The sequence below is a fragment of the Perca fluviatilis genome, chromosome 7 (assembly GCF_010015445.1).
Source record: "Perca fluviatilis chromosome 7, GENO_Pfluv_1.0, whole genome shotgun sequence".
NCBI classification, from domain to species: domain Eukaryota; kingdom Metazoa; phylum Chordata; class Actinopteri; order Perciformes; family Percidae; genus Perca; species Perca fluviatilis.
The window spans coordinates 38,994,201-39,020,557 of NC_053118.1; the positions used below are offsets into that span (position 1 = coordinate 38,994,201).

At 38.5% G+C, this 26,357-nt stretch overlaps 2 protein-coding genes across 4 annotated transcripts in view; both read left to right on the forward strand.

The window, feature by feature from the left end:
* LOC120562999 overlaps positions 1-26,357 on the forward strand; it is a gene marked incomplete in the record, with an annotated part of 504,869 nt that overhangs the window by 400,156 nt on the left and 78,356 nt on the right.
* On the forward strand, positions 953-15,376 carry LOC120563021 (methyltransferase-like protein 27). Of its 3 annotated transcripts, none has more exons than XM_039807032.1 (6): positions 953-1,005; positions 10,278-10,418; positions 10,749-10,877; positions 12,008-12,143; positions 14,248-14,340; positions 14,921-15,376. In XM_039807032.1, the coding sequence occupies exons 2-6, from the start codon at positions 10,302-10,304 to the stop codon at positions 15,148-15,150; spliced, it is 705 nt and encodes a 234-aa protein (XP_039662966.1). In that variant the 5' UTR covers positions 953-1,005; positions 10,278-10,301; the 3' UTR covers positions 15,151-15,376. The 3 variants fall into 3 exon arrangements, with proteins under 3 accessions (XP_039662966.1, XP_039662967.1, XP_039662968.1); XM_039807033.1 differs by having other exon boundaries at positions 954-1,005; positions 10,281-10,418; XM_039807034.1 differs by having other exon boundaries at positions 971-1,000.

The following is a 26,357-nucleotide window of genomic DNA, read 5'->3' on the forward strand; positions in this document are numbered from 1 at the left end:
GCTGTCTGGATTTACCCTGCAGAGATCTGAGGAGCAGTTAACCATAGTCCTCTGAAATCCATCGGAGGTTAGAACGCCAATACAGAGACAGAGGAAGGGGACGGGACATCCGGTGGAACCGGAGCAATCCCGTAAATGAAACGTTGTGGACATAGACTAGTGCATGGAGTCACTTTTTTGGCATATGACACCGGCAGCCGGTGAATCACAATCAATGAGCCTTCTAGTTGTAGGAAGGCAGCAACTCACACACACAGATATACCTGATAGTATATCTGATAGTGATCAGTCCCTCCAGGATTTCACGATGTCGTGATCGCACCAGTGGGTGGTGATGTTGCAGTGGATATGACACGTGCTTTTGGTGTGGGAGACCTGGGTTCGATTCCCACCATAATACATCAACCAATGTGGCCCTGAGCAAGACACTTAACCCCTAGTTGCACCAGAGGCGTGTTACCTCTGATATATATAGATTTTTTAGATATACATTTTTATTGTTTGTCTTAAATCCACCAGCCATTTTCATATTAGAACATTTGCAGCATCCTGAGCCTAGTTGGTTACTAAGAAATCTCAGCCAAGAGTAGTTTTATTGTCCCCGAAACAAGTTACCTTTTTATTTTTAAAGAACTATACAACAAAAAATATCGCAATTTCTTACAAAAGCTCCCGCGAAATCAGGCATTTTGGGCCACAACAATCTCCAAAAAAGGCCGCGAAATCCTGGAGGGACTGTACGATATATGCTGCACTTTTTTTTTTACCTTAAAGTTTATTTAAGGACAGGAGCATGAGCTCAGGCCTGCAGGAAGGATTCAGTTAAGGTATTTAAAATACTGAACTACATATATTATTTATAAAACATGTCTGAACATGAAAGCCCTAAAGCGACCAATCAGGTGTGATCTGCTCCCATCTGCTCGTTATGTTATAAACCACTATCACTGCTCTGATGAATAATCCTGCATCACTACCTGGACTCTCTCACACACACACACACAGGTGAGTACAAACTCTCTCACACACAGCAAGTATTTTGACAGGTTTATTTATTTATTTTTTTACCAACTATTTTCTTCAAATGCTTTAAAATAAAATAATGCTTGAATAAAATACCCAAATTCAATGAAAGTAGTGAACTGATTATTTTATTATTATTTAACTTGTGAAAAGACATTTTGGTTGAAAGAAACCCAAATGTCTGCTATAGAAACTTTTAGAAAACGGTTCAGATTTGTCCCGAGTACAACAGGAGGGATAATAAAGTGAATCGCTTTGTGTTTAATTAAGAATTATGAAAACAAAAAACACACAAATAACTTTGTAAAATTGCAAAATAATTTTGTCATGTGGTGCTGATCTTCTTCTGTACAGCAACTCTCTCCATCCATTTAAAGTAACTTTAACCTTCACAGATGTTCCTGTTTTAAACACATTTAATGGTATCTTTGATGACAATGTTACGAGTTTTTTGTTCTTGAATTATTACAACTTTTTATATCCATTAAAAATTGACTGAAAACTGACCAAAAACTAACTGAAAACAGACCAAAAACTGACTGAAATTGCCATTAAAAAGTGATACAGGAAACTTACTAAGTTCCGGTGAAACTGACTGTTTACTGTCAAAATTAATGCACTAAATTAATATATTATCTATATTTGTTCTGTTATTTTTACACATTGATTCCAAGTGTTACATTTGCTGATGTGTATTACAGAGTCGTGTGAAACCGACCCCCCCCCCCACCTGTTTGTTTCTGTTTAAGACATTCCCAAATACGACCGCGCTTTCAACCGTCCGTGTCGTGTGCCAAAGGCTTTCACGTTCACCCGGTTCCGTCAGTTCAGCAAATCTCAAAGCCTCGATTGAGAACTGACCCAAAAACTGACTCAAAACGGACCCCAAACTGACCAGTTTTTAAGGCGTTCCCACTCCCAACTCTTACAAGCATCCGTCCCGTGTGCCAATGGCGTTCACGCTCAACTGGTTCTGTGAGTTCAGCAACTCTTGAAGCCTCGAGCCACCGCGGGGCTCGCAGACGTTGGAGACGTTTGAGGGAAAGACGCCTGAGGCCTAAACTGAGAAAATGTTTAAGTCGCTTTTCGAGACATACTTGTTCCTTTTTCTCTATCGTTTTTCAGAATTTCCTATCGTTTTGTCTTATTTTTATTTTTTTACATTTTTGTCTTTTCACGTTTTTTTGCTATTATCAACGTTTTGTCCCTTTTTTCTAGACACTTTTTTGAATTTCCTTTTTAACGTTTTTGTTGCATTCTTACATCTGTTGTGAAAGTGTTTCGGTGTGAAAATAGTTGATGTCTCAAGAAAGTTTATGTAAACACTGTCATTGGAGGAAAATAAGTTAAACTAAATGTCCCTGAGGCCTAAACTAACATGTCTGAACTCAGACAACATGTTCGGTTACAGATTTTTTTGTGAAATGTTACAACTTGTTTTCACACACAGATGTCAGATAACATGTATATGGTAGCTGCAGAGAACAGGTGTGTTACCTTGTTTGTTATGTAAGTAGTGCAATACATGGGCTGTTGGATTGCTCAATATGTCATTGTGTACTGCATAGGTTATATGGAAATGTGTCATTTGTGCAATTCGTAGGCTATTGGGGTTGTGCATTATGCCATTTGTGCAATTCATACAGGGTTGTTCAATTACAAACTGCCACTGAAGGAGGAGTTAATGTGCTTACTATATAGGGACCTGTCTAATGTATATGAGAGTATTACTATATAGGGACCTGTCTAATGTATATGAGAGTATTACTATATAGGGACCTGTCTAATGTATATGAGAGTATTACTATATAGGGACCTGTCTAATGTATATGAGAGTATTACTATATAGGTACCTGTCTAATGTATATGAGAGTATTACTATATAGGGACCTGTCTAATGTATATGAGAGTATTACTATATAGGGACCTGTCTAATGTATATGAGAGTATTACTATATAGGTACCTGTCTAATGTATATAAGAGTATTACTATATAGGGACCTGTCTAAATGTATATAAGAGTATTACTATATAGGGACCTGTCTAATGTATATAGAGTATTACTATATAGGGACCTGTCTAATGTATATGAGAGTATTACTATATAGGGACCTGTCTAATGTATATGAGAGTATTACTATATAGGGACCTGTCTAATGTATATGAGAGTATTACTATATAAGGACCTGTCTAATGTATAAGAGAGTATTACTATATAGGGACCTGTCTAATGTATATAAGAGTATTACTATATAGGGACCTGTCTAATGTATATGAGAGTATTACTATATAGGGACCTGTCTAATGTATATGAGAGTATTACTATATAGGGACCTGTCTAATGTATATAGAGGTATTACTATATAGTGCCTGTCTAATGTATATGAGAGTATTACTATATAGGGACCGGTCTAATGTATATGAGAGTATTACTATATAAGCGTTACCTGTTTAATGTATATGAGAGTATTACTATATAGGGACCTGTCTAATGTATAAGAGAGTATTACTATATAGGGACCTGTCTAATGTATATGAGAGTATTACTATATAGGGACCTGTCTAATGTATATGAGAGTATTACTATATAGGGACCTGTCTAATGTATATGAGAGTATTACTATATAGGTACCTGTCTAATGTATATGAGAGTATTACTATATGAGTTACCTGTCTAATGTATATGAGAGTATTACTATATAGGGACCTGTCTAATGTATATGAGAGTATTACTATATAGGGACCTGTCTAATGTATATGAGAGTATTACTATATAGGGACCTGTCTAATGTATATGAAGTAGTATTACTATATAGGGACCTGTCTAATGTATATGAGAGTATTACTATATAGGGACCTGTCTAATGTATATGAGAGTATTACTATATAGGGACCTGTCTAATCTATATGAGAGTATTACTATATAGGGACCTGTCTAATCTATATGAGAGTATTACTATATAGGGACCTGTCTAATGTATATGAGAGTATTACTATATAGGGACCTGTCTAATGTATATGAGATTATTACTATATAGGGACCTGTCTAATGTATATGAGAGTATTACTATATAATACCTGTCTAATGTATATAGAGGTATTACTATATAGGGACCTGTCTAATGTATATAGAGTATTACTATATAGGGACCTGTCTAATGTATATGAGAGTACTACTATATAGGGACCTGTCTAATGTATATGAGAGTATTACTATATAGGGACCTGTCTAATGTATATGAGAGTATTACTATATAGGGACCTGTCTAATGTATATGAGAGTATTACTATATAGGGACCTGTCTAATGTATATGAGAGTATTACTACTAGGGACCTGTCTAATGTATACGAGTATTACTATATAGGGACCTGTCTAATGTATATGAGAGTATTACTATATAGGGACCTGTCTAATGTATAAGAGAGTATTACTATATAGGGACCTGTCTAATTTATATGAGAGTATTACTATATAGGTACCTGTCTAATGTATGAGAGTATTACTATATAGGGACCTGTCTAATGTGTATGAGAGCATTACTATATAGGGACCTGTCTAATGTATATGAGAGTATTACTATATAGGGACCTGTCTAATGTATATGAGAGCATTACTATATAGGTACCTGTCTAATGTATATGAGAGTATTACTTATAGGATGTACTAATGTATATGAGAGTATTATTATATATGGGACCTGTCTAATGTATATGAGAGTATTACTATATAGGGACCTGTCTAATGTATATGAGAGTATTACTATATAGGGACCTGTCTAATGTATATGAGAGTATTACTATATAGGGACCTGTTAATGTATTGAGAGTATTACTATATAGGGACCTGTCTAATGTATGTAGAGTATTACTATATAGGTACCTGTCTAATGTATATGAGAGTATTATCTATATCGTCCTGTCTAATGTATATGAGAGTATTACTATATAGGGACCTGTCTAATGTATATGAGAGTATTACTATATAGGGACCTGTCTAATTATATGAGAGTATTACTATATAGGGACCTGTCTAATGTATATGAGAGTATTACTATATAGGGCCTGTCTAATGTATATGAGAGTATACTATATATTACCTGTCTAATGTATATGAGAGTATTACTATATAGGGACCTGTCTAATGTATATGAGAATTATTACTATAGGGACCTGTCTAATGTATAGAGAGTATTACTATATAGGGACCTGTCTAATGTATATGAGAGTATTACTATATAGGGACCTGTCTAATGTATGTAAGAGTATTACTATATAGGGACCTGTCTAATCTATTGAGGTATTACTATATAGGGACCTGTCTAATGTATATGAGAGTATTACTATATAGGGACCTGTCTAATGTATTGAGAGTATTACTATATAGGTACCTGTCTAATGTATATGAGAGTATTACTATATAGGGACCTGTCTAATGTATATGAGGTATTACTATATAGGGACCTGTCTAATGTATATGAGAGTATTATACTATATAGTGCCTGTCTAATGTATATGAGGTATTACTATATAGGGACCTGTCTAATGTATATGAGAGTATTACTATATAGGGACCTTCTAATGTATATGAGAGTACTACTATATAGGGACCTGTCTAATGTATATGAGAGTATTACTATATAGGGACCTGTCTAATGTATATGAGAGTATTACTATATAGGGACCTGTCTAATGTATATGAGAGTATTACTATATAGGGACCTGTCTAATGTATATGAGAGTATTACTATATAGGGACCTGTCTAATGTATATGAGAGTATTACTATATAGGGACCTGTCTAATCTATATGGAAGTATTACTATATAGGGACCTGTCTAATGTATATGAGAGTATTACTATATAGGCCTGTTAATGTATATGAGAGTATTACTATTAGGGACCTGTCTAATGTATATAAAGTATTACTATATTTGTCTAATGTATATGAAGTATTACTATATAGGGACCTGTCTAATGTATATGAAGGTATTACTATATAGGGACCTGTCTAATGTATATGAGAGTACTACTATATAGGGACCTGTCTAATGTATATGAGAGTATTACTATATAGGGACCTGTCTAATGTATATGAGTATTACTATATAGGGACCTGTCTAATGTATATGAGAGTATTACTATATAGGGACCTGTCTAATGTATATGAGAGTATTACTACATAGGGACCTGTCTAATGTATGCGAGGTATTACTATATAGGGACCTGTCTAATGTATATGAGAGTATTACTATATAGGGACCTGTCTAATGTATAAGAGAGTATTACTATATAGGGACCTGTCTAATGTATATGAGAGTATTACTAATAGGTACCTGTCTAATGTATGAGTATTACTATATAGGGACCTGTCTAATGTATATGAGAGCATTACTATATAGGGACCTGTCTAATGTATATAAGTATTACTATATAGGGACCTGTCTAATGTATATGAATATTACTATATAGGTACCTGTCTAATGTATATGAGAGTATTACTATATGGACCTGTCTAATGTATAGAGTATTACTATATAGGTACCTGTCTAATGTATGTAAGTATTACTATATAGGGACCTGTCTAATGTATATGAGGTATTACTATATAGGGACCTGTCTAATGTATATGAGTATTACTATATAGGGACCTGTCTAATGTATATGAGAGTATTACTATATACGTACCTGTCTAATGTATATGAGAGTATTACTATATAGGTACCTGTCTAATGTATAGAGGTATTACTATATAGGGACCTGTCTAATGTATATGAGAGTATTACTATATAGGGACCTGTCTAATGTATATGAGTATTACTATATAGGGACCTGTCTAATGTATATGAGAGTATTACTATATAGGGACCTGTCTAATGTATGTAAGTATTACTATATAGGTACCTGTCTAATGTATATGAGGTATTACTATATAGGGACCTGTCTAATGTATAGAGGTATTACTATATAGGGACCTGTCTAATGTATATGAGAGTATTACTATATAGGGACCTGTCTAATGTATATGAGAGTATTACTATATAGGGACCTGTCTAATGTATATGAGAGTATTACTATATAGGGACCTGTCTAATGTATATGAGAGTATTACTATATAGGGACCTGTCTAATGTATATGAGAGTATTACTACATAGGGACCTGTCTAATGTATATGAGAGTATTACTATATAGGGACCTGTCTATGTATAAGAGAGTATTACTATATAGGGACCTGTCTAATGTATATGAGGTATTACTATATAGGGACCTGTCTAATGTATGACAGTATTACTATATAGGGACCTGTCTAATGTATATGAGAGTATTACTATATAGGGACCTGTCTAATGTATAAGAGAGTATTACTATATAGGGACCTGTCTAATTTATATGAGAGTATTAATATAGGTACCTGTCTATAATGTGAGAGTATTACTATATAGGGACCTGTCTAATGTATATGAGAGCATTACTATATAGGGACCTGTCTAATGTATATGAGAGTATTACTATATAGGTACCTGTCTAATGTATATGAGAACATTACTATATAGGGACCTGTCTAATGTATATGAGAGTATTACTATATAGGGACCTGTCTAATGTATATGAGAGTATTACTATATAGGTACCTGTCTAATGTATATGAGAGTATTACTATATAGGTACCTGTCTAATGTATATGAGAGTATTACTACTATAGGGACCTGTCTAATGTATATGAGGTATTACTATATAGGTACCTGTCTAATGTATATGAGAGTATTACTATATAGGGACCTGTCTAATGTATATGAGAGTATTACTATATAGGGACCTGTCTAATGTATATGAGAACATTACTATATAGGACCTGTCTAATGTATGTAAGAACTAATAGGGACCTGTCTAATGTATATAGAGTATTACTATATAGGGACCTGTCTAATGTATATGAGAGTATTACTATATAGGGACCTGTCTAATGTATATGAGAGCATTACTATATAGGGACCTGTCTAATGTATATGAGAGTATTACTATATAGGGACCTGTCTAATGTATAAGAGTATTACTATATAGGGACCTGTCTAATTTATATGAGAGTATTAATATATAGGTACCTGTCTAATGTATGAGAGTATTACTATATGGGACCTGTCTAATGTATATGAGAGCATTACTATATAGGGACCTGTCTAATGTATATGAGAGTATTACTATATAGGTACCTGTCTAATGTATATGAGAACATTACTATATAGGGACCTGTCTAATGTATATGAGTAGTACTATATAGGGACCTGTCTAATGTATATGAGAGTATTACTATATAGGTACCTGTCTAATGTATATGAGAGTATTACTATATAGGTACCTGTCTAATGTATATGAGAGTATTACTATATAGGGACCTGTCTAATGTATATGAGAGTATTACTATATAGGTACCTGTCTAATGTATATGAGAGTATTACTATATAGGGACCTGTCTAATGTATATGAGAGTATTACTATATAGGGACCTGTCTAATGTATATGAGAACATTACTATATAGGTACCTGTCTAATGTATATGAGAGTATTACTATATAGGGACCTGTCTAATGTATATGAGGTATTACTATATGGGACCTGTCTAACGTATATAAGAGTATTACTATATAGGGACCTGTCTAATGTATATGAGAGCATTACTATATAGGGACCTGTCTAATGTATATGAGAGCATTACTATATAGGTACCTGTCTAATGTATATGAGAGTATTACTATATACGTACCTGTCTAATGTATATGAGAGTATTACTATATAGGTACCTGTCTAATGTATATGAGAGTATTACTATATAGGGACCTGTCTAATGTATATGAGAGTATTACTATATAGGTACCTGTCTAATGTATATAGGTATTACTATATAGGTACCTGTCTAATGTATATAGAGCATTACTATATAGGGACCTGTCTAATGTATATGAGAGCATTACTATATAGGTACCTGTCTAATGTATATGAGGTATTACTATATAGGTACCTGTCTAATGTATATGAGAGTATTACTATATAGGTACCTGTCTAATGTATATGAGAGTATTACTATATAGGGACCTGTCTAACGTGTATAGGAGTATTACTATATAGGGACCTGTCTAATGTATATGAGAGCATTACTATATAGGGACCTGTCTAATGTATATGAGAGCATTACTATATAGGTACCTGTCTAATGTATATGAGGTATTACTATATAGGGACCTGTCTAATGTATATGAGAGTATTACCATATAGGGACCTGTCTAACGTATATGAGAGCATTACTATATAGGGACCTGTCTAATGTATATGAGAGTATTACTATATAGGTACCTGTCTAATGTATATGAGAGTATTACTATATAGGAACCTGTCTAATGTATATGAGAGTATTACTATACAGGGACCTGTCTAATGTATATGAGAGTATTACTATATAGGTACCTGTCTAATGTATATGAGAGTATTACTATATAGGGACCTGTCTAATGTATATGAGAGTATTACTATATAGGTACCTGTCTAATGTATATGAGAGTATTACTATATAGGTACCTGTCTAATGTATATGAGAGTATTACTATAAAGGGACCTGTCATGTATTTAAAAGCATGTTTTGTGTTGCATGAGAGTATGTGTTGAGAGCGAGGTAGGACTGGGGGGACTGAGTACCCAGGGCGTCATGTAAGGAGGGCCCCAAAGATGCTAGAATGAATAGCTGTGGATGCAGGGAGGGGCCCATAGAAAATGCCTTTCTACAGGGCCCTGCATTTTGGTACTGCCCTGGTTGAGAGATGCTTATTGTCTGTATTTTGTGTTGTCTTTGTAAAGCTGCGGAACGGACAAAACAAATTTCCCTTTGGGGACAATAAAGTATATCTTATCTTATATCTTATCTTATCTGTGTTGTCCACATGTTAAAAGTGCAGTAGGTAAGACTTATAAAACTACCTTTCTGTCATATTAGCTGAAACTGACCCTATGTTCCAGTAGAACTACATGAAGCAGGTAATTTATAAAATAAATCCGGCTCCTCTGGCTCCACCAACTGTGTCTAACTGCGTGTCAATCACTGCTTATGCACACGCATTAATTCTCCCTTGTGGGGGGAGGGGCTTAGGAGACCGTTTTGGGCTTTAGCATAAAGGGGGGAGGGACTAAGAAGTTGTTGATGAAGTCCTGGAACCTTACAATCCTACCTACAGCATCTTTAAGTTCACGCTGAATGTTTCTCCTCCAGCAGGTTTGAAGTTGTGTCCTCATCATGTCAGACGGCAGCAGAATCTTAAACGTTGCGAAGACCTTTATTGAGTCCTGCAGCGATGTTGCTCCGCAGCAGAGGATGAAGCTCTACGACCAATGGGCCGAGACGTACGAACAGGTCAGTGGACACAAGCTCTGGTAGCTGGGAATCATCTGTAACTTAAATTTTTAAAAAAAGTAGACAATTCATGGTTCTCAGTCTCACTACTTTTCTTCCTTCCTCCTCTAAATCTACACATAACAATCACACTTACATCACGTGTGTCATATCAAGCCTACGTAAATAAAACTCTTTGAAAAACAACGTCTAATGTGCACAGAACAGTTTACGCCAAAAACAGCAAAAAAAATCAGGAGAAAAAAGCACCAAACGTGTGTGTGTGTGTGTGTGTGTGTGTGACACCATCTCATGTGTACAGGACCGTTTACACCTTTCTTTTTCTAACAGGATCACAGCCTGATCGGCTACAGAGCACCACATCAGACGGTAGACTTCTTGAACGCCAACTTCTCGGGGAGTCGTGAGCAGGTTCTGGTTCTGGATGTGGCCTGTGGGTCTGGATGGGTCGCTAAACTGGTGAGACAAAACCTTCTCACTTAACCCTTGTCCAAATAATGGAGTTCTTCACGCTATCGTCATGGCTGAGAAACCTGTAGGTGGGGGGCTCTATAGAGAAACCTGTAGGTGGGGGGCTCTATAGAGAAACCTGTAGGTGGGGGGCTCTATAGAGAAACCTGTAGGTGGGGGGCTCTATAGAGAAACCTGTAGGTGGGGGGCTCTATAGAGAAACCTGTAGGGGAGCGCCTCTTTAAAATCTCATTTTGTTCTCATACTAATGACACATGTACGTTTGTTTATGTGAAAGCTTTTATTAAGCAACTCTAGGAAGGCATTCAGAAATGTCAACAGATGAGACATCAGCGTCTGTGTGTGTGTGTGTGTGTGTGTGTGTGTGTGTGTGTGTGTGTTTGTGTGTGCTTAATAGCTAAAATGCTAAAGCTAAACAAATAGTTGAAGTAGTGACAATAGTTGGAAAAGTATGAATGGACATGAAATTAATTTGCATGAAGTGAAACAAGCCCATTGGCTACCTACATAATAAGCTGTTTTAAATTTAAAATGTTCAATGCCTTATCGCACTGATGTGACCGAGCCCGACCCGAACCAGAACATCATTTCTTTTTTTTGACTACCATATATGACACCACTAACAAACTTACTTCCTCTAGTTTTACACTTATTTTTTGAATTCATGGTCAATTAACTTCCTTTATAGGAAATTACCTAATTATTGATTAAAAAAAAGCTAAATTATGAATAATTTAGACTAATATTATAATATAGAAAGGAAGGATAATCCCAGACTGGTATATGTCAACGTTCAGTCAGGATACTGTTTCAATAAAACACCCAAAATTCAATGAAAGTAGAGTAGTAGTAGTCCGTGTGTGTGTGTTTTTTTCCTGTGTGTGTGTGTGTGTGTGTGTTTGTGTGTGTGTGTGTCTCTGTATATGTGTGTGGTGTGGGGGTAATTAAACCCATATTTCTGATATAGATATTTTAAAAACGGATCAAATTTCAGATGAAGACAACACAAGTGTTAAAGTGCTGGACGGACAGATGTGCTGATGAAATCTCACTCTTAAGATGATCTAGATCATGACATCATAGTTACTGTAGTTGGTCCTATCTTCCTGTGTTGATAGATGGCTGAACTGGGCTTCAGGAACTTTGTGGGAGTGGACGGCAGTAAAGGGATGCTGGAACAAGCTGCAAAGACCGGCCTCTATCAGGACCTCAGACTGGCCTTACTGGGAACAGAACCACTGCCGGCACAGACTGGTACTTAGACAGCCCATTAGCCCGTTAGGTTCCAATAAAAGTTCTGTAGGATCCCTTCGGCGTTAAAGGTTAGTTCCTTTTTGTTTAACATGAAACAGAGAATTTAGTTTTATTAGAAAAAGATTTTTTTTATTTAAAAAGAAAACAGCCCGAAATCACCATCACCAAACTCCACCAGACTCTGTGTAAATAATCATGACTTTTAGCGTATAGAGCCAGCATATCTCCACATGTAAATGGGTGAATTAAGGGTTTATTTCAACCAAACCAGAGTGGTGATTGTTGGAACAGTGGAAAGATGAACCAAGACGGCTTTTGATAGTTTTATTTAGTTTCTGTCCACTTTGAATTAAGTGTGTTTTACGATGATAAAAGTCCTGATTATTTACATGGAGTGTGGTGGAAATATGCTGGCTCTATACACGCTAAAAGTCCTGATTATTTACATGGAGTCTGGTGGAGATATGCTGGCTCTATACACGCTAAAAGTCCTGATTATTTACATGGAGTCTGGTGGAAATATGCTGGCTCTATACACACTAAAAGTCCTGATTATTTACATGGAGTCTGGTGGAGTTTGGTGATGGTGATTTCGGGGCTGTTTCATGTTAAACTAAAAGGATCTTACTCTTTAACTAAAAGGTCTATCTCTGTAGGGATCCATCCCATAATGTTGTCAGACACTTAGAATTCATACTTTGCACGTGACGTCACAACTACTGGCTGGCGGGCAAGAACATCATTCTATAACGTAACTTAGTTCAAAATTTTGAAGTATGAACTATGAACTGAACAGGTTCATTTTAAAATGTGTAACTGAACTCTGAACTAGTTCATGTAGAAGTGAACTTTCCCAACACTGTCTGTTACATTCAAGCCAAATGAGTTACTACAAAGCTAATTCATACTTTGCACGCGTCACAACTACTGGCTGGCGGGCAAGAACATCACTCTATAACATATATTTGTTGTGTGAATTGAGTGAATTGAGTGAATTTGCTCAAGAATCAATTTGTTGGCTGAAAGCCTACTGTGAAATTTAACTGTAAAAGACCGGTTAAAACGAGACAGATAAGAGGCGTTGCAACAATGTTTACAAATATACATCGTAACGCTGGCGGCACAGATTATGCAGACGCAAACCGCTACGATTGACTGACTGACTCACACACACACACACACACACACACATTGTTAAAATCATACGCTGGGCGCTTTATTAGTCTTTCTACATGGGTTTAGTTAGTGATCGGGCTATAATAAGACCACGTCGGTTATGTAATCGCTGACAACCGGGACAATTTCATAGTGGTTGGTGTAAACCTGGACATTTTAGCACAGCTTTTGTCGGGACTCAGGACTCTCCCGGTCAAACCGGGACGTCTGGTCACCCTACATGATACATAGTCTAGTGTTGGCAGAAGGTTAAAAAATTTTTTTTAAAAAATACTTAACAAGGGTGTACGTATTCAGATGAAGACTTCATCACACGACGGAACAGATTAGCAAACGTTAGCGGGTAGCTAGCTAGCTAACTAACTAGTAACACTCACCTTTGCTTTGATTATGAAGATATTCCTGTTTTTCACCTCCCATACGACAGCGTTGTTAACTCATCCACTCTTGAAAAAAAGATAGGTATCTGTACTTTTGTAGGCTTTCATTTTTTGTGCGGTGTAAGGTGACGGATTCTCTATAAGATAGATGTAAATATCTCCAAACTCCAAGTCTGGTAGAGACTTTGCCAGCTTCAAAGCAATGAAAACATCAGTGGGTGCTGTGTATGGATCACAAGTTCCGAGTGACATATGGTCTAAATAGTTGATTGATTGTAATATTGGAAATCTGCAAGACTGCAATTCCCGTGGCTGGCCACTGTTCAGCGCCATTCTATCTGCGTTTCTTGCCCGCCAGGTATCCATGGTAATGACGTCACTGCAAAGTATGAATAATAATCTGAGTCTGTCAGCGGCAAAATCAGAACTTTTAGTGGACTCTAACTGATTAATACTGGACCAGTTTCAGAGATTGTTGTTCCCGTCAGACATTTAGACACACAAACTAGCTAACCCCCCCCTCCCTCCTCCTCCTCCTGTGGTTTCAGATGGGTTTGACGTGGTGATGATCGTCGGTGCTTTGCGTCATGGTTTTGTTCCAGTCAGCGTTGTGAGGGAGCTCTGCTACGCTGCCAAACCAGGTAACCAACAACTTACATAAGATCTGAGATAGCCACCAAGGATTGTTCTGTATGGGAAAAGAGGAAGCACAAAGTATTACTGTATGCAGATGATTGAGAGCAGCAGTCAGTAGGAGAGAGTAGCAGTCAGTAGGAGAGAGTAGCAGTCAGTAGGAGAGAGCAGCAGTCAGTAGGAGAGAGCAGCAGTCAGTAGGAGAGAGCAGCAGTCAGTAGGAGAGAGTAGCAGTCAGTAAGGGAGAGCAGCAGTCAGTAGGAGAGAGCAGCAGTCAGTAGGAGAGAGTAGCAGTCAGTAGGAGAGAGTAGCAGTCAGTAGGAGAGAGTAGCAGTCAGTAGGAGAGAGTAGCAGTCAGTTAAAAAAACTCCGACACAGAGAGAGATACGAGAGGATGGGGAAGCCCGTCTACAGACCAATCAATTATTGGAGACACAGGTCACATATGGGATGACGGCAGGACGTAGACTGCCGTGTGAAACCAAAACTTACCGGATCAAATGTAGAAAATGTAACAAAAACATGGACCTTGGTTCAGACTTTCAGGTGTGAAAACGTCCTAATACTTGTATATATTCCGTCCTGCAGGAGGCTACGTTTGCATGTCGAGAGTGGACCCAAAGTTGGAGTCTGGAGACAAATACAAGGTGTGTTTGGAGAAAGAGCTGCAGCTGATGGAGGACGAGGGACTGTGGACCCGTGTGATCAGCCAAGAGATGGACAGATACGTGATTGATGTTAATAATTATCTCAAAGACCAGCACGATGACAAGTACCTCTATGGGACCATGTACCTGTACAGGAAGGCCCTCAATTAGTCTGAATGCATTCATAAAGTGTCCCATCTTTTGATCAGAGTGTGGAAGGTGGAACTAATTCACACTTTTATTTTGCTAAATTCATGAATTCAGAATCAATTTTAAACATTGTATTTTGCATCTGAATTTGAGTAAATTCAAGGCAAAAAAATTCAGATACACACACACACACACACAGGCGCACACACACAGACATGCACACAGACGCGCACACACACAGACACACACACACAGACACACACACTCTGACACGCACACAGACACACACACTCACTCACACAGACACACACACACACACACACACACCACTCTGACACACACACAGACACACACACAGACACACACACACTCACACACACAAGACACACACACACACACACACACACACACACACTCTGACACACACACACACGCGCGCACACACACAGACACACACACTCTGACCCACACACACGCGCACACACACAGACACACACACACTCTGACACACACACACGCGCACACACACAGACACACACACTCTGACACACACACACGCGCACTCACACAGACACACACACACGCGCGCACACACACACTCTGAACCAGGTTCTGGGACAGGGAAGGGCACAGTTAGGGGGAGACTGGGGTGCTGCTGACTCATCTGTTGTTAAGGCTGCTAAAAGGGGCAGGGACAATGATTGAATATGAATCAGGGTGCAAACTACGGGGGAGCTAGGGGGAGCTCGGCTCCCCTTAATAAGACATGGGCTCCCCTGAAAACGTGATTTGTGAAATTTTGGGGGGTCTCTAAAATATTGACAATGTGTCATTTTGACGTGCAATTTCAGTTTTGTGTAATGTGATCATCGTGGATTATTATGTGTAAAACTGCAAAAATATCATTCATGCGTGATGGTGATTTAAACCCAATTCACTTCAATAAAGAAAACTATACATGTTATTCTTGTGAGCATCAAGGCGTGGCGGCGCTGCGGTGCAAATCCAACTCATGTTTAGTAGGCCTACATGTTAACTCAAAGATTCGTAGAAAAAATATAAACATTGGAGGCCATTAATCGGTGCGCAAAGTCCTTGAAATCCATTCTGCAGTAAGCATCATATAGCCATGGCAAAAAGAAAACATTATTAATTAATTTTGGTTTTACTAAGAAACTGTGTAGCGATGACGTTAATAGCACGACCGATTCACCTGCTGCAAGCCACACCTCCCACCGGGGTGACAACGCAAGAAGAAGCTGAAGAAATAATGTCCTCTCTGGCTGAAGATGATCCTAACCCCTCTCGCTCCTCTCTCCCGTTAAATTGGAACAGCCAGCAGTGGAGAGACTGGAAGAGCCCATATACATGGCTGTTTGTTAAGGATGGAAGCTTGGGGTGCGTCGCTAAGGTCTAATTGAACGGAGGAATTCTGGTATTCTTCTTATTGTTTATATATTTGTGGGTGGCTGTTTGCCCTATCTACTCCTGTCGATAAAGTATGATAGGGTAAATCCTGTATAGTGCATACACTTGTAGCTGTTATGTATCTTTGTAAGTCATTGTAAGTTGCAAGCGCACGACCCCCCCCCACCCACCCCCCCCCCGCGTGGAAAAAAAGTGGGCTCCCCCGAAGGCTACGGTATAGTTCGAACACTGATATGAATATCTTGCTAAACGTTTCCCTGCACTGATTAAATGGTGATTAAATGTAGGCTAACACTAGTCTGTAGCTAGCTTATTCCACTATGGACATTAAGCCAACAGGTTAATACCCATAGATACAGAACAATATCTATGTTAATACCACTCACAGACTATAGCCTACCCACCTCTCTTGGTGAAAAACTGGGTCACAGTTTGACACCCTTTCCTTTGTCTTTCCTCTCTCTCTTCTCTCTTTCGTTTTATGAAAACCAGATTTTGATTTAACGTTACTTGGCAACATTGTGGTCACTGTAGTTCTGGCGCATCTACTGACTGCAACTAAACACCGTCGCTGAGTGCGCTAAGGCAGGACCAAACCATTTCATGCACATACAGGGGAGTGGCTGGTAAATATGGATGTTTACTTTTTGGTCAATGGGGATACTTAATTTTTACTGCCAAAAACAAAGAGATCATTAATTTTATTATTATATTTGAATATACTGAATGATGATGGTTTAATCATTTTATATTAGTTTTTACATATTTTTTGGGGCCCCTGTCAGACATGGGCCCTTGGAATTGTCCTAACTTTTCCCCCCTATACGGCGCCCCTGCTCACAACACACACACACACACACACACACACACACACACACACACACACACACACACACACACACACAGAAAAATAAAGGTGTGAAAATGAGTTGTTGAAAAGTGGAAAAAAAATTCAGATACATCATTTCAATGCATAAATATTCAGAATGCAAGAAATTCAATTTTTAATTTCACAATCTGATGAAACAGATTTACTTCCATAGCAGTTATTAGTCTGAATGCATTCCTACTTAATAATTATCATTTCATGTAATGATGACATTAAAGATGACATTAAAAAGGACACATATAACTCTGTTTTGTATTTCACTTTATTTGTGCATTCAACTTGTTAAAATCTTTCAGATCTTTCATCTATAATCTAACCAGCCTGTTCTCATGAACCAAATGTCCAAAATTTAAGCTCTATAATTCGTATGATTTCCACGTTTTGTTGTTGCTGTCATCACCACGTTGACTGCTGCTCTATAAGAACGTGGCTGCAGTTGATTTCAATTCAATTATATTTTATTTATAGTATCAAATCATAACAAGAGTTATTTCAGGACACTTTACAGATAGAGTAGGTCTAAACCACACTCTATCATTTACAAAAAAAAAACAATTCCAGTAATTCCCCCAAGAGCATTTAGTGCCACAGTGGTGAGGAAAAACTCCCTTTTAGGGAGAAACCTGGGACAGACCCAGGCTCTTGGTAGGAGGTGTCTGACGGTGCCGGTTGGGGGTGTGATGAACAGTAGCAATAATAGTCACAATAAAGATAATGGAACAGGGACTAGAAATAGTAGTTATAGTAGTTCATGCTGTAACAGGACACTGCAGGGCATAGCCGGGAGTAAAAAAATAATTGTATTCATAATTCTGGCAATAAAGAATAAAACAAATTAAATAATATTAAATAAAAAAAATTACTTATGAGCACCTATTCTGACAACAAAAAATATCTTCTTAGGCAGCACGGTCGTGGTTACCACTTCTGCCTCACAGCAAGAAGTTTCTGGGTTCGAACCCAGGTCGTCCCGGGCCTTTCTGTGTGGAGTTTGCATGTTCTCCCTGTGTTTGCGTGGGTTTCCTCCAGGTGTTCTGGTTTCTTCCCACCATAAAGACATGCATGCAACTAGGACTACAGTTGACTTAGCTGACTGGCTAACACTGGCACATTTACAGAAATGTTGATTGATGTGTATTGTCCTAATATAAATCTTCTTCTTCTAACTATTTCAGCTCGCTCTGCGGTGAGAAAACATTCAATCTTATCAAAAATATCAGAAAATCAGAAAAATTCTGTATAATCTTTAACATAACATGTATTCAGGGTTCTCCCTGACATTATAACTCTGAGGTGCAGCAGCCGAGCCGGTTTGGCTGAGCTCAATAATTGTGAAGCACCGAAAAAAGCGCCAGAACCAGCAGAAAAAAGCACCAAAAAACAGCAGGAAAAAGTGCCTGTGTACGATAAGATTATGCTCTGCTCTGGTTTTTTGGCATTTCTTTAAACCAATCACAATCATCGTGGGCGGGGCTAAGCTCCAGACGGAGCCACGGTGCCTCTGCTAAATAGTCTCAGGAAGGAACTTGTTTTGGTGGAACATGTGTACGTTCAAAAGTAGTTTTAGTCGTGCGAGAGAAAACTCCGATTGGACAGAGAGTCTAGCTAGCTGTCTGGATTTACCCTGCAGAGATCTGAGGAGCAGTTAACCATAGTCCTCACAAATCAGCCGCAGGTTAGAACGCCAACACAGAGACAGAGGAAGGGGGACGGGACATCCGGTGGAACCGGAGCAATCCCGTAAATGAAACGTTGTGAACATAGACTAGTGCATGGAGTCACTTTTTTGGCATATGACACCGGTAGCCGGTGAATCACAATCAATGAGCCTTCTAGTTGTAGGAAGGCAGCAACTGACACACACAGATATACCTGATAGTATATCTGATAGTGATCAGTCCCTCCAGGATTTCGCGATGTTGCGATTGCACCAGTGGGTGGTGATGGCGCAGTGGATATGACACGTACCTTTGGAGTGGGAGACCTGGGTTCGATTCCCACTGCGATAAATCAACCAATGTGTCCCTGAGCATGACACTTCACCCCTAGTTGCACCAGAGGTGTGTTACCTCTGATATATATATAGCAATTGTAAGTCGCTTTGGATAAACGTGTCAGCTAAATGACATGTAATGTAATTCATGCAAATTCAACCAATCACCGTGAATTTGGTGCGAATCGCAATTTTGACCAATCACCACAACTTTTCTGCAAATTTGACCAATAACCTGAGGTTTTCCACGACTTAAACCAATCACAGCACTCCCACGTGCACTCTGAGAGTGGGTTGATCATTTCCTTGTGTCTGATATGAAGACGAGACGTGTGCGTGACTCGAACATCTTCCATTTACCAACAAAACGTACAGCGAAAGACCGTGCAAAACGTTTGAGACCGTCCTGCCAACCTGTATACATTTAAACATTAATGTACGCTGGAACGGTTTAAAAGTTGCTGAAGATGCTGCCGATTCAATCCTGGCTGTCGGCTCTCTGCAGCGGGGGGGCTACAGCTCCGTTCACACACACACACACACACACACACACACACACACACACACTGTGAAGAAAAAACAAAAGTTAACATGTGCCTAAGTTCAACAAAACAAGTCACACCAAGACCCTGAGTAAATGCAATCACTAATGACTTTCTATACTGTAATATAAATATAAACAATTAGTAATAATTAATAATAATAATAATAATAATAATAATAATAATAATCATAATACATTTTTGGATTATATAATCAATCACTTTTAATAACTTTCTTTCTATGTAATGGGATGTTTCAATTTGACTTCAGTGTACTCATAGTGCGGATAAAGGGTTACCACAGAGCATAGAAAGAAATCCTCCAATGAGAAATTTCAGAGCCTGTTGCTAGGGTGTCTGATGGGAAGACTCCATGTTTGGACAGCCCAGAGCGCCTTTCCACCGAAAACTTTCCATTCTGAAAAGTTGCAGAAGATGACACCATTTGAACTATTGAGCTCAGCTCTTTTTTGTGTCAAGTCAGCAGTCTCCCGCTGTGCTACAGGCTGGCCCATTGGCAGCTCTTTGTCCAGAGAGAGGATGTGCGACTGGGAGAGGTGCGAAGATTAGGGAAGCTCCTTGACAGATGATAAACATGCCAGTCAAACACTAAAGGAACATACATCATATCTTTGCTTTTAGTTTGAACATTTAACCAGTTTTGAGACATTTAACCCTCATGCCATCCTTAAAAAAACTTACTCTCGACACCTTCGAGGCAAAAATGTCCACGCACACAAAAACTGTTATTAAATCATCATATATCAATATTTTTTTCTGCTTTTTTTTCATAAATCACTTAAACAACTTCTATCCTAATCAAAACTACCAAACATTCAATCATTTTCAGGATTTTAACCCTTTAAATGCCAGTTTATGTATTTGAAGTATTTCATTTTTTATTACAAAAAACACAAAAAATGATTTTTTTTCCATATAATGAATAATATCTAGATGGGGCTTTGGTGGTGATTAGAGGCTTGGATATGTCAAAGATAAGCAACAAAATTAATTTGATTGCATTAGTATTTTTTACATAGTTCCAGATACTCCCTTTGGACACCTTCGAGGCAAAAATGTACATGTCCAAAAAACTGATATTAAATCATCATATATCAATATTTTTTTCTGCTTTTTTTTCATAAATCACTTAAACTACTTGTAAATTGCTCAAAACTACCAAAAATTTAATAATTTTCTGGATTTTAACCCTTTAAATGCCAGTTTTAAATCTTTGAAGTAACAATTATTTATGAAAAACCCAACAAAACATTAATTATTTTTCATAAAATAAATCATAGGGGAATGGGGCTTTGGTGGGGATTAGAGGCTTGGATATGTCAATGATAAGCAACAAAACTGATTTGATTGCATTAGTATTTTTTATGTAATTCCAGATACTCCCTCTGGACACCTTCGAGGCAAAAATGGCCCCATTGACTTCCATTATAACCACATGTTTTGATCTCACTGCCTTTACAGTATAAAACCATGCATTCTGTAATGTCAGCATTTCATTTGGAAGAAAACTAGTCATATTTGACATTTTTACAGTATTTCACCAGATTCAACCATTTTGCCCTTGTAGGCCGATGCATGAAATTATAGTTATATTATGGAGCTGTGTGTGTGTGTGTGTGTGTGTATGTGTGTTTGTGTGTGTGTGTGTGTGTGTGTGTGTGTGTGTGTGTGTGTGTATATGTGTGTGTGAGAGTTTGCGTAAATCTGTAAGCAAGCAATGATCACTTTAGGGCTGAAAAAAGGCATCTTTTGAAGGATGCATTTCATGTGTCTTTGAAGACGTGCTTGAATAAAAACATTGTCTCCTGCATTTGCTGTAAACTGGCACTTATCATTTCAAATGGTTTGTGGGACATGGTGGCCCTGAAGACTGGTCTCCCACTATGGACATCCCACAGGCTCCGGGTGGATTCCCCTTTGGACCGGTACACACCAGCCAGGTGTGAAGTCCCATGTATGTTCGACTCTCTTGAGCATCCACATCACTCCATCCTGAGATTGAACACCTCCCGTGTAGGTTTGTCATTTCCTGAATCAGCTGATCATGTCAGGAGTGAAGAAAAGGTGGAAAGAGGATGCCACATCATGGATTCTTGATATGGCATATCTCGTGGGCTCTGGCATCATGCCGGTCGGTGCTTGAATGTTGCGCAGCGTCTCAGTATTAGATGGAGACCAGACTTGCCAATTCTTCACTGTCCATTCAATGTTAGGATGGACAGGATCTTCAGTGTCCTCTCCACTTTCAGAGGAAGGGTTAGAGGCACTCACAGAGTTGGAGGACACAGTGACCATTTTGTGTCAGACTCCAGAAACTTGTGTCATCTTCAGATGAGTCCTGCAGTTGGCTGGAAGATAAAGGCTCCTTCTCTTTGCTCCAGGTCTTTCTCCTTCTCTAGAGCCAGGTGCATAAACACACTAATAGTTGTTTTTGTTTACAACAAATGCAGGAGAAGCACGTCTTCAAAGACACATGAAATGCATCCTTCAAAAGAAGCCCTTTTTTCACCCAGATTTACACAAACTCTCTCACACACACACACACGCATGCATGCGCACACACACACACACACACACATACACACACACACACACACACACAAACACACACACACACACACACACACACACACACACACACACACACATACACACACACATACACACACACACACAACGGCTCCATAATAATATAACTGGCTAAAGTAAGGTGCCTTTTTTCACCACTAAAATTATCATTGTTTGTTTACAGATTTACACAAACTCTCTCACACACAGACATGCATACATGCATGCACACACACACACACACACACACACACACACACACACACACACACACACACACACACACACAAATACGCATACATACACACAACGCATACACGCCACACACACACACACACACACACACCCAACCCACACACAAATATACATATATACACACACACACACACACACACAGACACGCATACACACACACATATACACACACATACACACACACACACGCACGCACGCGCGCGCACACACACACACACACACACACACACACAGCTCCATAATATAACTATAATTTCATGCATCGGCCTACAAGGGCAAAATGGTTGAATCTGGTGAAATACTGTAAAAATGTCAAATATGACTAGTTTTCTTCCAAATGAAATGCTGACATTACAGAATGCATGGTTTTATACTGTAAAGGCAGTGAGATCAAAACATGTGGTTATAATGGAAGTCAATGGGGCCATTTTGCCTCGAAGGTGTCCAGAGGGAGTATCTGGAATTACATAAAAATACTAATGCAATCAAATCAGTTTTGTTGCTTATCTTTGACATATCCAAGCCTCTAATCACCACCAAAGCCCCATCTACATATTATTCATTATATGGGAAAAAAATCATTTTTTGTGTTTTTTTTTATAAAAAATGACATACTTCAAATACATACAGTGCCTTGTGAAAGCATTCGGCCCCCTTGAACTTTTCGACCTTTTGCCACATTTCAGGCCTCAAACATAAAGATATAAAACTGTAATTTTTTGTGAAGAATCAACAACAAGTGGGACACAATCATGAAGTGGAACGAAATTTATTGGATATTTCAAACCTTTTAAACAAATAAAAAACTGAAATATTGGGTGCAAAATTATTCAGCCCCCTTAAGTTAATACTTTGTAGCGCCACCTTTTGCTGCGATTACAGCTGTAAGTCGCTTGGGGGGTGTATGTCTATCAGTTTTGCACATCGAGAGACTGACATTTTTGCCCATTCCTCCTTGCAAAACAGCTCGAGCTCAGTGAGGTTGGATGGAGAGCGTTTGTGAACAGCAGTTTTCAGTTCTTTCCACAGATTCTCGATTGGATTCAGGTCTGGACTTTGACTTGGCCATTCTAACACCTGGATATGTTTATTTGTGAACCATTCCATTGTAGATTTTGCTTTATGTTTTGGATCATTGTCTTGTTGGAAGACAAATCTCCGTCCCAGTCTCAGGTCTTTTGCAGACTCCATCAGGTTTTTCTTCAGAATGGTCCTGTATTTGGCTCCATCCATCTTCCCATCAATTTTAACCATCTTCCCTGTCCCTGCTGAAGAAAAGCAGGCCCAAACCATGATGCTGCCACCACCATGTTTGACAGTGGGGATGGTGTGTTCAGGGTGATGAGCTGTGTTGCTTTTACGCCAAACATAACGTTTTGCATTGTTGCCAAAAAGTTCGATTTTGGTTTCATCTGACCACAGCACCTTCTTCCACATGTTTGGTGTGTCTCCCAGGTGGCTTTTGGCAAACTTTAAACGACACTTTTTATGGATATCTTTAAGAAATGGCTTTCTTCTTGCCACTCTTCCATAAAGGCCAGGGAATTTGTGCAGTATACGACTGATTGTTGTCCTATGGACAGAGTCTCCCACCTCAGCTGTAGATCTCTGCAGTTCATCCAGAGTGTTCATGGGCCTCTTGGCTGCATCTCTGATCAGTCTTCTCATTGTATGAGCTGAAAGTTTAGAGGGACGGCCGGGTCTTCGTAGATTTGTAGTGGTCTGATACTCCTTCCATTTCAATCTTATCGCTTGCACAGTGCTCCTTGGGATGTTTAAAGCTTGGGAAATCTTTTTGTATCCAAATCCGGCTTTAAACTTCTCCACAACAGTATCTCGGACCTGCCTGGTGTGTTCCTTGTTCTTCATGATGCTCTCTGCGCTTTAAACGGACCTCTGAGACTATCACAGAGCAGGTGCATTTATACGGAGACTTGATTACACACAGCTGGATTCTATTTATCATCATTAGTCATTTAGGTCAACATTGGATCATTCAGAGATCCTCACTGAACTTCTGGAGAGAGTTTGCTGCACTGAAAGTAAAGGGGCTGAATAATTTTGCACGCCCACTTTTTCAGTTTTTTATTTGTTAAAAAAGTTTGAAATAGCCAATGAATTTCGTTCCACTTCATAATTGGGACCCACTTGTTGTTGATTCTTCACAAAAAATTACAGTTTTATATCTTTATGTTTGAGGCCTGAAATGTGGCAAAAGGTCGAAACGTTCAAGGGGGCCGAATACTTTCGCAAGGCACTGTAAACTGGCATTTAAAGGGTTAAAATCCTGAAAATGATTGAATGTTTGGTGGTTTTGATTAGGTAAGAAGTTGTTTAAGTGATTCATGAAAAAAAAGCAGAAAAAAATATTGATATATGATGATTTAATAACAGTTTTTGTGTGCGTGGACATTTTTGCCTCGAAGGTGTCCAGAGGGTACAAAATGAATCATTTAAGTATAAAAGACATGTAAGAGTAAAAAACACTGGATTTAAAAAATTTGACTGAAAAGAAGGATTCCTACAAAATTTCATGCCATAAGAAGTAACACAGCAAAAATGATCACGAAATGAAAAAAAAAACTTGAGAAAAATTTACAAAAATGACCGAAGAGGGCATGAGGGTTAATGCAACATTTAAAAACTAGGCTTGTCATGTTTCAAGGAGAATCCCTCCCCTCAGGAGACGTCTGGAAAAGCCATTGGACGCACAAAAAGACCTGACACCTGCCGGGACCAATAAGAGAAGAACATGCCAGAGTAGAATAGTATTTAAACTGTCTAGACAAAGGATTCGGGGCGCAGTTTGCGGAGTTTTCAGAACAAAGCAAACTGTCGCCCACAGCTGTGTATTCCTGGACCCTTTTTCTGCCTTATTGCTTGGAAATAAATCTTGAACAGAAGGAGAGAAGTTGTAGATTTTTTTATCTGAAGTTGGAGTGACTTTTTACCTTCTTCTCAACAAACGAACACGCTGACAATACTCACACACACACACACACACACACACACACACACACACACACACGGTGGATGCAGTTAAAACCAGAGATCGTTATTGTAAGTGCATGGATAAGTTAAAGTCCAATAAGTACTTTATCAAACCGTATGAATGTGTGTCCCAGGCCAGGATAGTGTGTGTTTGTGTGTGTCTGTGTGTGTGTGTGTGTGTGTGTCTGTCCCAGGCCAGGATCGGAAATGAAATAAAGATCAACAAGCCACTGACACATATGTTCATATTTGATTCATTCAATAAATTTTTATCGTTTGTCTTAAATCCACCAGCCATTTTCATATTAGAACATTTGCAGCACCCTGAGCCGGTTAGTTGGTTACTAAGAAATCTCAGCCCAGAGTAGTTTTAGTGTTACCTTTTTATTTTTAAAGAACTATACAAAAAAAAACATTCAGTGTCTCCCGCAACTTCATTGCAACAAACATACAAAAGACATCGCAACTTTTATCGCAATTTTTTACAAAAAGTTCCCGCAAAATCAGGCATTTTGGGCCGCAACAATCTCCAAAAAAGGCT

Bases quoted from the DNA above. Each gene is read 5' to 3' on its own strand.
- LOC120563021 (XM_039807032.1), top strand. From the start codon at position 10,302: ATGTCAGACGGCAGCAGAATCTTAAACGTTGCGAAGACCTTTATTGAG. The intron at 10,419-10,748 runs GTCAGTGGACAC...TTTTTCTAACAG, and splicing joins GGGCCGAGACGTACGAACAG to GATCACAGCCTGATCGGCTA. The intron at 10,878-12,007 runs GTGAGACAAAAC...CTGTGTTGATAG, and splicing joins CTGGATGGGTCGCTAAACTG to ATGGCTGAACTGGGCTTCAG.